We start from the raw sequence: 15454 nt of genomic DNA, 5'->3' as shown, positions 1-15454 counted from the left end.
AAAGTACATTTTGTAAGTATAAATAAGGTTATGAATTTCAGGAATTTACTGTTGGCAAAAACAAAATGTTTTATCTGTGAAATTGAATAAGCCAAGTATGAAAATGCACAACAAATTTAAATTCACACAATATGTCTGTGCATTTGCAAATCATATTTTAGATCAAGATTAAATTAAGTAGAAGTATGTGAGTTGCCTTTTGGAATGATATGTACTTTTTTTGTGAATGTGAATTAACTTTCACATGTGTCAACAAAATTTGTTTAATACTTGAATTCTGATACTATTTTAGCTCCATATTGTGTATTGGAACATCTTCAAATGCATAATATTCATCTATGTGCGTGCATGTGGTGTATATATATATATATATCTGAAGTTTAGGCCAAGTAAATGTGTGTGTGTGTGTGTGTGTGTGTGTGAAAAAATAAATCAAAATAAACAGAAATAAATTGATAGACAGATGACAAAGGTCTAGAACAAACTCTACCAATTCTATTGGAAAAACAGACGATTTATTGACACTTTGTCCTAGATGTTCTTACCACAGGTCGCACCCAGATTATACCACAAACAACATTTTTATGTATAATCATCGTCTTATTTGACTTTACAGATTTTACAATGGGCTATTTGTGTATCAGGTCACCTTACAAACACATTCAGCGCACACAATGGACACACACACACACACACACACACACACACACTCACTCATACACACACACACACATACACAAGGCTGCCTGTGAAATGTCTGACAGGTTCGTCTAACAGGTCTTATAATCAAAATGTTTACAAGCTTCACCTGTTGTACATCCTTAATAGCTTTGGTGAAAAATCACAACACACCGTTTCATGAACGCAGCACGGTTTTCAGTCGGCAGAGCAAAACTGACATCGAAAACAGTGCTTAAAGAATCTGTGACCTAATACACAACATAAAAGGGGGGTCCAAAATTGCATTGGTGTTTAAATTTGTACTAAATAATAACAACAACCGGGTCTAATTTGGATATTTAGCAAAAACAAAACTTAACATTTCATTCAAAGTAAACCGTCTTTCATTATAATAGGATACGTACAATTCAAACCTCTTAAATAATATTGTACATATTAAATTAAAGATGTTATACATTCTTAACAAACAATAAGAACCGCAACACCAAGTATTAAATATAAAATTCAACAATGTCTTTGAAAGTAATTACAAATATTAATCTTAATTTACTGCCATAAGGTGTCAATACAGTCTGGTTTATTAAATATGCGTTAAATAATTTATCATTTTGAGTTTAAATTGTTAATATAATTTTCAAATATTTAAATATATCTATTTTAAACTTAAGGTTCAGGGTCAAGTTTAATACCTGATCACGGAGCAGACCTCAGAAATAAGTGCATGACCATTTTATGTTCATCTTTCGATGTCTCGGGTCAACATCCACTTAAAAAGATTACAAACCTCAGCCATTTAAAATATAATAACCCCATGGGACAATTTTACAGCAGGTTTTGAAAGAAAAATGATATCATCTGTAAACAAATGTACGGTAGTTTGTCCTTCAAAATCTGAATAATAATGGCTCTTAAACACATTTAAGTTAAACTGGCTATATAACATGTTAGATAATACTTTTTCCATTAGTTATTATAATAATAATTCCCTTGTAAATGGATTTTAGTTTTAAGAAAAGGATTGAACAATGTTTTATATAAATGAAAATGGCATTTTGTAGCCTGAAAACAAACCAAAACAGGAAAGGAGCAAAGCATTAAACTAAAGTCAACTGGAAAGTATTGCGATCCTAAACACTAATCAAACAATCCTCATCATCAAGTATAGATCATCAATAGTGTTTCCCACAATATTCCTCCATTATACGCAGCCAGCGGCTGAGACACTTTGGACACATGGCACAGGAATAAGCCACACTTGATAACGGTGACAATAGAGATATTTGTTACAAACTAAACCTTTAAATGGCAAGCAGGAAACAGAGCTAATAGTCAGCAGCGCAAAATCAGTTTGCCTCTTCTGAATCCTTAATTGTGATGACACAAAAAGCTTTACTCTGGAATGTATAGGACATTTCCAAATCTATCTTTTTGGTCAATAAATGAAAGTTATATAAAACAGTAAAGGGAAGTCTTTAAAGAAAAATACTCTTGCATAAGACTTGAATACAAAAGCAAACAATGACAGAAGAAAAACGCATACAGATGGCTGTCCAAAATGCAAGCAAAGTACTTTGAGGAAAAGGCGATCTACACAAATGAGTCTTGGTAGATCAAAAGGAAGGAAGAGAAACAGAGAAAAAGGCATGCATGTCGAATGAACATTTACGATGTTCTCAGGGCGTCGCTGCAAAACGCAACCCAAACCCGTCGCTGAACGAAAGCAGTTTGAACCAACATCAAAGAGGACGCAGTTAAAGCGGCACGCCAGAAAAACCCGCCGTTCTGCCTCTTAGCGCCCCCTGGAGTCCAATGGAAGATCAAAACTAGGCTAAATTAACATCTGCTGTATGTACTGTATTCAAGGTGAATGCATGTGTCTGTCTGTATGGACATGTGTTCCTGCTTCATGAGGACCGCGGGGAGGACACTAAAGCGCCTGGTTGGCATGATTACCAACGACGTGGTCTCAAGCCATCCTTGTTGTCGGAGCGAATGAAAGGCCGCTCAGTGGGAAGACGGCCCATTGCTCTGCGTGGTTTGGCTGGAGATCTCCATGAAGGCCGAATGCATGACACTGAAGGATTTCTCGGAGAGCGTCGTCACATCATCTGCCGTCAGTCCCTTTGTCTCGATCTTTGGTAGGACTTTCAGAGTAATGGTTCCTGTTGGAAAGAATTCAGAAATGTTTATTATTACTATATTAATAGTAATATTAATACTATATTAATATTTCAATGGTTTTTCATAATCATAGAAGTTAAGAAGGAAATGAAGATGATGAGTAAATGATGAAAGAATCAACTTTCTTTCTTTTTTTGGGGTGAACTATTTCTTTAATTTACACACAAGGCCTTTTGTTTCTCCATAACATATATTTGTAACATGCATCACCTGATTTGAACTCTTTCTCTTTCCGTAGGTAGAAGTTGCTGTAGGAAGAGAAGACGATGGGTATGATGGGAACCTGAGAGAGGAAGCAAAAGCAGGCAGTAGGTCAGCAGGGATTAGAAACGCTCTCACACACAAAACTAAGATCACACACAGACTGAACTATCCTCCCAGACTAATAATAGACCCAGAGATTCGCCGGTTCTCATGATGACATAGCTGTACAGTGTGTGTGAAAGCATGTCAGATCAATCATCATTAATATTAAAACAAGTGACTCCAAATTATAAAGGACTAGGAATACCACAAAAAAAAAAAAAAAAAAAAAAAAAAAAAAAAAAAATTAAATAAAGATGTAAATGGACAAAAACATTTTACAATGTTTAATTCATGTCTGAAAATGTAGTTAAATATAAAAATAAAATCTTTTATCATTTTACAAACATTTCATATTTTACACATACGCATATATTAAACAATAATAATAATAATATGAAATAATCAACTAGTAATTTATTTAAAAATTCTAAAAAATATAAATAGACCAATATAAAATCAATCTTATTTAAAAATGTAGGTAAAAATAACAATAACTGTAAATATTGTTATGTGTATATTATATTATATTATATTATAAATGTATACATATAATACATATACATATATACATATAATAAGTCATAAGAAATGATCGACTACTTAATTTAAATCTAAATCATACAAAAATGTACAAATAAATATTTAAAATAATTTAATTTGTGTTTAAATGTAGTAAAATATATAACTAAAATTCTACATTAATAACATTAAATTGCTTCCGAACATTTTTCTGAAATCTGGAATTTAAGCCATTCCTATTTTATTTCAAGTCTAGACCATGTATAATACTCCTAGGGTGCACATTATGTCTGTACAATGCCCAAATTGAAAACACAGATATAAACAGATAAGATAGGTCTCTCAAATTGTTCAACTATTTTATTTTAACTAATGAGAACCATCAGGTCTCCATTATTCTCTATTGTCTATTCTAAAACAAAAAAGAGAAGCATTTTGTTTTTTATGACCTGCCCTATCATCCTGTTTCGAAAGAACATATGTCAAAACAACAAGAACAACTGAGTTCAAAACTATTTCAGGGGACCTATAAAGCACTAACAAAAAAAAAAAAACAAACAAAAAAAAAAAATGTACAAATCACAAATTAGCATGAGCATGAGATTAAGAGACCATCCTGCCATGCTTAAAATGTAAAAACAATAAAATGATGGTCAGTTGAAATATGAATTACCATTTTAAAAGGTTATTAATTTTGTCTATACTTGTATATTTTACATTTAGAAATATATACAATATACAATATAATATTATATATAATAAATAATATATTTGTTACAATTTGAAATAAATATAAACCGGTCAACAAATACGGAGAATTGTTTAAATCACATTTAAGATTGTAGTTGAATAAAACAATAAATTAATTAATTTGGATATTAAACTGCTTTTTGAAAGGTAAAAAAATTCTTGAATATATTTTTACATTTTACATTTGTATATATATATATAAAAAGAAAAGAAAAGAAAGAAATCAATCAACCATTTTTATTATAATACCATTTTTATTATAACATAAATCTAAATTAAACAATAACGTTTAACAATAACAATAATGTTTAAATGTAGTTAAATATAACTAAATTATGCATCAATAACATTAAATTGCATTTTGAAACATTTTGTGTATATATATATATATATATATATATATATATATATATATATATATATATATATATATATATATATACCAATTAGAAAAGAAGCTTAAAAATGAAACGAAGTATTTAACAAAAAAAAATCTGCCATGTATTTCATTGTTCCAATACAATCCAATTGGCTTAATTCTCAAGTTTATTCGCAAGCCACAGGAAAGAAAGAAAGAAATGCTGAAGGAATGTTTGATGTGGCTTTGGAAATGAGTTCAGATCAAATGCACAAGTGTGAAAGTTTCTCTGAGGCTGCGCTAAAACAACACAGGAGCCGAGCACTAAATAACACAAGGATCGACTGCTCTCTCTGCTGGTGAACACAAGACGCAACACCATGAGCAAAGAATCTTAAATAGTGTTGTGTATTATACTTTTATTGCCAAGTTAACTGTTCCAGTCAGTCTCCCTGATGACCTTTGACCTGTGACATCAGTTTCATGGTTTAACGAGGGACCATTGAGTTCAAGCTTGTTCTGGTTATGCTAGGTAAATGACGAAAGCTATGTACTTTGCACTTACAGGTCAGGTTATATCAGGTCAAGTGTAAGTGAAGGAGTCGAGGAGTAACACTCACCTGTGCTTGAATGGCCAGGTGAAACGCTCCCTTTTTGAAAGGCAAAAGCCCGCCGTTCTGATTCCGTGTGCCTTCTGGAAACACCCACAATCGGATCTAGGGGAAGTTCAATGCAATCACAAAATGAGACCTCTTCTTTACAACATCCCTGCAACAACACTAACAGACTGATAGTATCCATTTAAATTATATTTTAAAATATTTAAAAATGAAAACTATATAAGCAATATACATGTTTCACATTCTTTCATGGAAAAGAATGCATCACTACAGCATCTGAAAGTGATGAGCAGTGTTTTAGCATTACATAAAAAGTAATGTCACAAATAAGAAAATGTCAATGTAAATAAAATAAAAAATAATAAAAAAAATAGGATGCCATTTATTTTATATCAGTGTAACTTTGCTTTTCGTTTATTACTTTAAATAAACTAAGCTGTTTTGTATACTACAGTAAAAAACTAACATGATAAAAAGGCAAGTGAACGGTCAGTAAAAAAAATAAAAACTCTAATCAAATACACAAGTCACAAGCATAGATAAATACAATTTAACTGTTACAAATACAATAAGGTACAAAAATGTAATAATAAAGTGTAGAGTACTGCATAGTGTTTGCTGTATGAATTAAATTTAGATGAATCTTTGTTAAAGCTGTGTTTTGTTGTTTGATTAACATTAAGGACATATTCAGCAGCAGGTATTAATGCGCTGCTGTCCCTTTAAGACCGACTGCATGGATCCTGTATAATGATACACTGATCATAACTGATTGCGTTCACAAGAATGATCGTGGAGATGGAGATGTTGAAGCATCTTTTAAAAGTTTTAATTTATTTTATAAAAACGGTACTGTATGAGGACCTTGTCCTGATGTTTGCCATGATTTTCTCTTTAAGATTCATGGGTAGTGTAGTTTTTCATCTGGAATTTGGCTCTTAAATACAACTTTTTAAAACTTTTCAAGTAAATGAAGAAATGATGCTTCAATAGGATCACATAACATATATTAATAACCTAAAAGCTCATGCTAGGTGGTTCAGAGTTACAGAATGAATTGTGAGGTAAACCACCATTTGTCAGATGTGACAGACCTGATCGGCCAACATGGTTTTAGCGGCATCGCTCATGACGTTCTTGGCGTCCCTGGTCTTTTGGCGGTTAATGAAGACGATTCCTCCCAGCCAGCAAACCATGCCCACTGTCCCGGCCCATACCAGCTCCTTCTTAGCGATCATCGTGCAGCGGTCCGGCAGGATCTCCATCATACCTGCAGAGAGGAGGAGAATCAGCACAGGAAGACTGGCAGCACAAGTATGATCATGTGACTCATCTGGGTGTGCACTGAACACATGCAGGTCTGGTCATGCTGGCAGGAGCTGTTCTGCCAGACTGTGATCCTAACCATGCCTTCATAGATTAAAGTGGTAGTAATAGTAATACCGAACACACTCAGTGTTGATTGGTTGTGGGTTTTTTTCATTCACCTAGCACATCGAGTGATGACTGGTGGTTGGAGATGATGACGTATGGTCCATCTGTCTGGAGATGTTCCCAACCGCTGACCTGAAAGCGCAGACCAAGGAAGTACTTCACATGGCGAACCACGAAGCGGATGACCCTACAGGAAGCAAAAAGACATTTCAATCCAGAACGTGTCCAATAACAGTCACTCAAATAATCCATTTCTTCCTTGCTTCTTTAATGTAAGTCTATGGGAATTTTATCTAGGGGTGTAATGGTTCTCTGTAAATAAAAGACTCGTAGCGTACTGTTCTCCACCAATGCACTTTTACCACGTTTCAACTTAATTCTGACGATCTCTGTAATTTGGCTTGTTAAAAATAACAACAAGTCCAACAGACAGAGTTCGGCTAATCTATGTTTCTGTTGATGGATACACATTCTGGCTTCCCAACACATTAACAGCCATGAAAGAAAAATGTGGAGAAACCAGTCACTCTTTGTAAACTCTGTTCAATGCTCGGAAATGGCCAGTCATTCAAACTATACCCAACCCTATCGGACACAAATAGGATTTTAGAAATGTGACAGACCATCAAAATTGAGCTATTGCTCATGTCTGCAACAGAAATCATTTTTGTCCAAATCTCTGGCTCCAGGTCTGAGCAGACATAGACAGAGGCACAAACATGACCCCTAAAAAGTGCAGCAGAAATATTATTTTTTTTTTGTAGGCCAAAACCCAAACACAGACACAAGCATTTTAGGACTTATGGCATAGTTTTGCCTTTTTTTTTTTTTGGGTTAAAAGCCTGATGTCTGCAGAGATCAACAATATTTTTTTTCTACAACATCAAATACATCAGTAATTACCCTTTCACATGTTGTTTATAGTCTATGCTTAGCTGACAAAATAAAAATGACAAAAATACACAAAAAAAAAAAAAAAAAATGTAAAAATAAAAGATCATTTAAAATACCAATATAAACTATGATAATGTATAAATAATGTACAAAAATATCAGTGATGAGACTTTTATCAAATCAAAATTATATGATGTTTATCATGGGATGTTGTGCGTTAAACAAAGAGATAACAGATACAGTGTCATGAGAGGCTCATATCAATAATGTGAAGATGTGGAGCAAATGTGGGCAAAAGTCATGGGCGGTTACATAACAGCACAGCTGAGAAGAGTCAACACAACTCAGAGCATTCGTCCATTCAAACACTTCCCGATCCTGAAAGATGATTCAGATATGAGAGGGTTATAATGAATGATGGTGAAATATTTAGTACTGTAGGTTATAGGTGAAATGTTGTTCTAGAACAATTAACCTCTGGTTTCATCAGAACAAGCGTTGAAATCTGATGAAATGTTAGGTTTCGGAGTTTACACTGAGAATAATTTCACTAAAGCTCTGACATGAAACTCTGTCCGCACTACACGTCATCTCACTAGTGATTATTGAGAAATTCCCCCGAGGTTTTGACATGTTCTGAATCTAGTGAAAAACAGCTCACTGCATGGAGATCCTGCATGTGTGTGTGATTTGTAATACAGAGTAAAGCATATTTAAGACAAGACAGTACTTGTTCTGCAACAAATCTGCACTGCTGTTGTTACTATATATGTGACCCTGGAGCATAAAAGCAGACTTAAGTCACTGGGGTATATTTGTAGCAAAAAAAACAAACAAACAAAAAAAAAACATTCAATTTTTCTTTAATGTCAAAAATCGGCAGGACATAAAGTAAAGATCATGGTCCTTGAAGATATTTTGTAAATGTCTTCCTGTAAATATATCAAAACTTAATTTTTGATTAGTAATATGCATTGCCAAGAACTTTATTTGGACAACTTTAAAGGCGATTTTCTCAGTATTTTGATTTTTTTTTTTTTTTTTTTTTTGCATCCTCAGATTCCATATTTTCATAGTTGTATCTCAGCCAAATATTATCATATGCTAACAAAAGATACATCAATGAAAAGTTTATATGCAGATGATGTATAAATCTCAATTTAAAGAAAATGGCCGTTATATCTGGGTTTGTGGTCCAGGGTCTAAAATGTAGATCATCTGAATTTGTTTAGATTAATTTAGCCAATCACATTACCATCACACATTTATTATTATGATTTTTTTGTATATAGTACCAAGGTACTGTATATTTTGAGGTATACTTCTGTTCAAAAGCTTGGGCTTGGTAAGATTTTTTAAATGTTTTTGAAAGAAGTCTGTTATGTTCATCAAGGCTGCATTATTTATTTGATCAATAAAACCAGTAACATTGAAAATATTATGATTTCAAATAGCTGTTTTCTATTCGAGTACCTTTTAAAATGAAATTTATTTAATTGATTCAAGGCTTCATTTTTAGCATAATTCCTCCAGTCTTCAATGTCACATGATACTACAGAAATGATTCTTATTAGCTGATTTGCTGCTCAAAAAACTTTTCTGATTATTCAGTGCTGAATTAAAAAAATTTCAGTATTGTTGATGAATAGAATGAAAAAAAAACATGACACAACAGAAATGCAAATGCTGACAACATACGTTTAATGACAAAGTGTCAAGCATCCTTACACAGACAACAAAAATGCACTTTATAAAAATAAAATCATAAATTTTACCATTTTGTTTTGGACATTTATTTAGCTAACATCAGGGTTTAAAAGTAGCTCAGTATTACAATCAGCTATGGAACCGCATATAATACCATCATTTAATTATTTGTTCTAGTTACTACACACGTCCTAAATAAACTCTGTTATCACAAATGTCAACCTGTTCTCTAACACGTTACCCTGCTGGTACACAAGCAGAAAGGAACACAAGAGTATAAAGCCTGCCAAGCTCGGCTGTTATCGTATATCTTAAACTTCACAAGCAGTTTATCAGCATTACAAATCAGGGTTACTACAGTTTATGAGATGTTTATTCCATCATAATTTACATTTCAAACCTCCTTGGCTTTATTAATACTGTGAAACATAAATAAAGATGATCTGGTATAAAATATCAGTGAACTTCAACTTGGGAGAGATGATTGTGTTTAACTGCAATAAATGGATGTCTGTTATTCTTTGGCGCCCAGTGTGTTCATTGTACCATGTGTGAATGAACCAACTGTTTTGAAGAGCAGAAATTCTGTAGATTTTAGTGAGCATGTGAAACAGTCTCTAGCAGAACATCAGGACAAGCGCTGACGGAAAATTTTGTGTGTATGCAGACCTCAGGTCTCCAATTTTCATATCACATGTACTCTATTAGTGGAGAACACACCACAAGACTGCTTTTCATACCAGGTGATGCAGAACACACTGAACACAACAGATCCCGATCCAGAGTATGCAAACAAAAGAATGAATCAAATATTTAAAAAGCACACTGGTCATTTTATTTTAGTGTAACTTCAAGATCTAAAATACCTAAAAAAAATATATAGAACTATAAAACCTAACTAAAATGTTAGCCTGAATGCACTGTAAGTCGCTTTGGATAAAAGAGTCTGCTAAATGCATTAATTTAATTTTAATTTACTACAACTACAACAGTATATCAACTTGTACAGGTGACATCACGAGTGAAATGTCTTACTGCTTCTAAAACAGCATTTTGAAAAGTATTTTATAATTAGCATGGATACAGCCTTTAAGGCCTTTTAAATGAGATTACATGGAATATTAGTACTTTCAAAAATGTCACACTCATGCAGCTTTACACTTTTTTTTGTGGAAACTGAAATTAAAGTTTCCATTTAGCCAAAAAACGACAATAAAGTTAATTTAATAAAGAACATACTTGTGTTGTGTAAGGCTGTTTTTATATCAACTTTTTATTTAAATAATTATATTTCTACTCCAATCTGTTGCTGAAATATAAACATTTAAACAGCTGCTGTGCTAGAAACCTGTTTCATTATGATTTATTTAATTAAACAGGTTAAATTCCATTCTGCTCAGTGGTTTTGGCCCTGTGGAATCAAAATTTATATTTTTTCTGCCAAATATTTTTGGTTGCCTTAATTTCAGTGTATCATCAATTCATACTTATTTTACACAATTTTGCTTTTTTTTTTTAGGGGAAAGGAGATTTAAATCACTTCTGTTTAAAATTTTTGTAACAAAACGACACGGAAAAATCTAACCACTTTTAATTATTTGAAGATAATGATAGTATTATTTTGTGTCAATCAATGCTGTGAGGGACGTTCGAGTTCTTTTCTAGAACGTCCGTTACCATGACAGCGACATTCTCGAGTGTTACGGAAGGTTTTAAAGCTACTTTCGGCGCGAACATTGATTCTAAACTGATGGCCTGGAATCCATCGATCAACTGTCCAATGTGTGGAACGAGTTTGACTGCTGGTTTTAATCTAGCGCCATCGACCAGGACGAACTCTGCACGAGCGGAGCCGTGTCACCAATCCATCACGACCTCGTTATAACAAACTACAGAGTCTAGAGCGTCTGTAACTAGCAACTAGTATCGTTTTGACACCTTCCCATATCATATCATCAGAAAACAAACACGCTTTGGTCGCCATATCTGGCTTGCACGAAAAGCTCAAGCATCTAGCTTGCAGCTTAAAGACCCACAAGCGACGAAACACGTGCGATAAACACATATTTGCATCGCTTTGTGTTGTTATGCCACACAGAGCTTCATTTTATTCATGCATCACCCTGATATCGTATTAAACATACTATACAGAGGCCTGCATGTGTTCTCGCGTGAACTGCAACGTTACTTGGCGAGCTGGCTAAAGAGTCACTACTGTGATCCGAACATCTGTCCGGGGTAACGTTAACTTAAACAGATGCAATGCATTGCGTTACAAATGCTTTCTTATTTCAATAGTAAAAAAGCATATGTGGGTGCATAAACGAGCAATTAAAAATGTGATTGCATGTATAATTTAATGTATATGGTATGTTCCATTGCTTATTTGTTGCTGTAACACCATAACCACGTAAAATGACAGCCCAGTGTCCTAAAGCAATCCACGAGTGTAGAAACAAAACATTATGTGTCTTGCGTTGTTGAAAACTCACCTCATATTCTCAATGTCCCTGCCGCCGCTTTTAAGAATGCAAATCGGGATGGTGATAACGGCCAGCAGCATCATGTACGCCACATAGAAGCACTTTTTGAAATAGAAAACGAACGTGCTGCTGGTCAATAACAGGAGCGGGAGCACCAGCAGCACAGGGAGCATCCACACGGCATCCATGCCCGCGACCAGCGCCTCTTTCCCGGCTGTCGAGAAATGATAGAAGGTCAGCGGTGTGGAGTGGAGGAACCGCGCGGGATCAGCTCAGAACCGAGTCTACATCAGACACCACGTCCAAGTCGCACCCTTGAGCAACTTTGGCGTTCGCTCTACTTCTCGTTTACGCAATATCAGGCGAATGAGATGAATGTCAACAAGAACAAGGCGTGGGTTATCCACCGAGAGCGATGCGTGCGTAACCTTTGACCGTCTGCTGTGTAACTGACGCTCTTCGATTCGCGAATCATTCTTATGAAATGGTTCTTTGAGAAGATTTTGTCTCGGCATTTGTGAACGACTCACGCACAACTAGAAGTTTACAGCAAACTACTAAAATTACTGTTACTTCGATAAAACTGTTAAGAGAAACACAAGACTACACTAATAATAATATGTATTAAGAACGGTTCTGAGGTATAATATACGTTTAAAACATTTTTATGACATTGAAACAATTATTTATATTTATATAACGCAGTAAAGTGATAATAATGAATTTTTTGTCAAATGATTATTAAGTTATTGTTGTGTCAAAAAGCATAATTAAAACAATATTTGAAAATACATTTAGGCCACATTGCTAGTGAAAAACCTCTAAACAATCTTAACTACTAAAACATCTCTGATGGATGATCGGGATGAATTGGTCAAATTAGTGAACCGTTTTCTTTAAAAAGATTTGTTTTTCACACAAACGAACCGTCCGAACGAACCGATTCGCTCAAGTGAATCGGACTTCCCCCACGCTTTCGTCTTGTGCATAAAAAGCCTTCTGTAAGTTTGAATCCCTCCCTATATGTGTGTTTCCGGGTACTGGTTGCTTGTGTTTCCCTGTCATGCGTGTTTGCAATTTGCAGTGTTACCTGAAACTACTTTATTAGAACAAAGACACAATATGCGAACATTTGTTGTATGGCTGGAATGTTCTGGAACAGTGTAAGGTGCAGTTTCTTATGAACATTTTAAGCAAGTCTTGAGCACTGATCCCACCGAACTTGAGAATTTACATCTGATTTGATTATGTACAGGTGTCTCTGCATGATGTGAAGACTTTGTTCTATAAAATTAATTCTGGCAGAAAGTTACCATTACATTTCCCTTCCTTCCTTCCTTTCTTTCTTCTATCCTTTGTTTTCAATCACTCCCAAAAAATGAAAAATTACCCCATGATTTACTCGCACTCAAACCATCTGACTTTCTTTTTTTTAGATGAATTGGCATCCAGAGGACGACATGGATGCAGGCCTTGCAAGGCCGTGAGAAGTGACGAACACAGAGGAGAGAGCAAAACACAAATTAAAAGTAAAAAAAAAAAAAGGATTTGTTAATAAATTTTTTTGATATAAGACAAATTAATAAATTAACATTTATAAAGTTTTGAATATTGATATTTTTCTTACACAAACACTTCAGAAGGCCTTTATTAACCTCCTGGAGCCATGTGGAGTACTTTTTTTATGATGGAAGGATACACTTTATTTTGCTTCGAAGTCTCAAACCCCATTCACTGCCATTATAAAGCTTGGAAGAGTCAGGACATTTTTTTATATAATGCCCTTTATATTGTAAGAAAGTCATACACACCTGTGATGGTTTGAGGGTGAGTAAATCATGGGATATAATTTAAATTTTTGGTTGGGCTATCCTTTTAACTAAAAAATCTAAATAGTATTTTGATGAAAGCACTGCTGTAATGTAAAATAATTTCCCCCAAAATATTTTTAATTGCAATTTTAGAATGCCTATAGGAAAAATCAAGATACCAGGTATTGAGGAGCGGATAGGCAGATTAAGGATTATAGGAGGTTAACTAGAGTTAGTTAACAAGATTAAACGGCTGATCAGGGTGTGTAATCTGATACAGCAGATCATCAATGCTGCGGTCACAGAGTCACTTAGGTATTTAAATGTGACCTGACCAGAGTTAAGATTTGTGACACTGTGTGAGTTTATTCCCATAATTCGTCTGAAATATAAGGGTATGTATGGATTTTAGTACTTACTTTATACAAAGTACAAAGTATGTATGAACCTTCTTTCACATTTTGAGTCACAATGAATTAACATCTTATTGTGGATGATTATTATTGATTAATCTATGGAAAGAGTTGTCTTTTGATGTCATAAACAGCCAATCACATCAGAGTTTCTTCATATCATGAAGTAATGATTCCAGAAAAGTAATGTTCCAGAAACCACATTATGTCACCCACTACAGTAATAATTTTAAGCAAAATTTTGTCCCAGAATTGATGTTGTCACACTGATGAGATACTGTATGCACAGATGGGCAGTGTTTCAGATACATTTATTTAAAATATACGTATTTGAAATACAAAATACCTTTTGGTAATTTGTATTTTAAAGCCTTTGGTCTTTGATCTATCTATCTATCTATCTATCTATGTATATATATATATATATATATATATATATATATATATATATATATATATATATATATCATAACATTTTGCATTCCTTTCTAATTTTAGACAAGCAAAATTCTCAATCAACCTTTATCACCCTCTGATGTCCATGACATGAATTGTAAGAATATATTGCACATATTTTTGCACTTGAGAACTGTGTGCATTATGCAACCTGAAATGATCCATTGAAAGTAAGGAAATGTGAAATATAAAATACCACTAAAATATTATTTTAAAGTCAGATAAGAAGTAAACACACTATCCATGGACACACATATGCTAACTTAACCTATATTTGCACTTGTATTGATCACACTCTGTTGCACGGTCTCTGCAATGCAGAATGTTTTGCTCACAAAGTGGCGCGTGCAAGATAAAACCTGTCCAAACACAAACCTGGCTGTAGAAGCAGTGTGAAGGCTTGACGTCAGAAAAGTGCAACCAGAAAGACTCAAACAGCCTGAAAGTGGCCTGTATACAATGCTTTATAAAAATCTATGCACAGTTTACCTTTATATTTTAATAAAATAAAACCGCCAATCAAACTGAATTGGTGTGTGTTTTCACATTTTAGATGTTTACTTAAAAATATTAATAATAATAATTCTGACACTTCAATCAACAGATATAAGGTATATGGTTTTCTTATTTTGTGATTTTGTAACAAAAAGTATTCTATAATATGTTGAATCCAAAAGTATTCTTTATAAGTATATGTTTTTATTAAGTCTCATTTTGTCCTATTCTATTGACTGTGGTCAAATTGTAAGTTTTCTTTTTCTTTTTTATTTCACCTTTAAATAAATAAATAAATGAAATTAAAGATATTTAATTTCATTCAATTCTGCTCTTTTCTATTCAT

General features: G+C 33.7%; 1 protein-coding gene across 1 annotated transcript; it reads right to left on the bottom strand.

Moving 5' to 3' along the window:
• Positions 1-493: 493 nt before the first annotated feature.
• On the bottom strand, positions 494-12386 carry LOC127942046 (1-acyl-sn-glycerol-3-phosphate acyltransferase alpha). The gene is made up of 6 exons (XM_052537573.1): positions 11943-12386; positions 6903-7036; positions 6510-6685; positions 5416-5511; positions 3073-3145; positions 494-2843 (listed from the first exon to the last, which is right to left on the bottom strand). Exons 1-6 carry the CDS (start codon positions 12119-12121, stop codon positions 2686-2688), a joined length of 816 nt encoding a protein of 271 aa, XP_052393533.1. The 5' UTR covers positions 12122-12386; the 3' UTR covers positions 494-2685.
• Positions 12387-15454: the final 3068 nt, after the last annotated feature.

This window comes from Carassius gibelio, chromosome A21 (assembly GCF_023724105.1).
Source record: "Carassius gibelio isolate Cgi1373 ecotype wild population from Czech Republic chromosome A21, carGib1.2-hapl.c, whole genome shotgun sequence".
NCBI classification, from domain to species: domain Eukaryota; kingdom Metazoa; phylum Chordata; class Actinopteri; order Cypriniformes; family Cyprinidae; genus Carassius; species Carassius gibelio.
Note: the sequence above shows the minus strand (reverse complement) of the source record. Positions and strands in the feature narration are given on the sequence as shown.

Bases quoted from the DNA above. Each gene is read 5' to 3' on its own strand.
- LOC127942046 (XM_052537573.1), bottom strand. From the start codon at position 12,121: ATGGATGCCGTGTGGATGCTCCCTGTGCTGCTGGTGCTCCCGCTCCTG. The intron at 6,686-6,902 runs GTGAATGAAAAA...TCCTCTCTGCAG, and splicing joins GTCATCACTCGATGTGCTAG to GTATGATGGAGATCCTGCCG. The intron at 5,512-6,509 runs GTCTGTCACATC...AACTTCCCCTAG, and splicing joins AAACCATGTTGGCCGATCAG to ATCCGATTGTGGGTGTTTCC.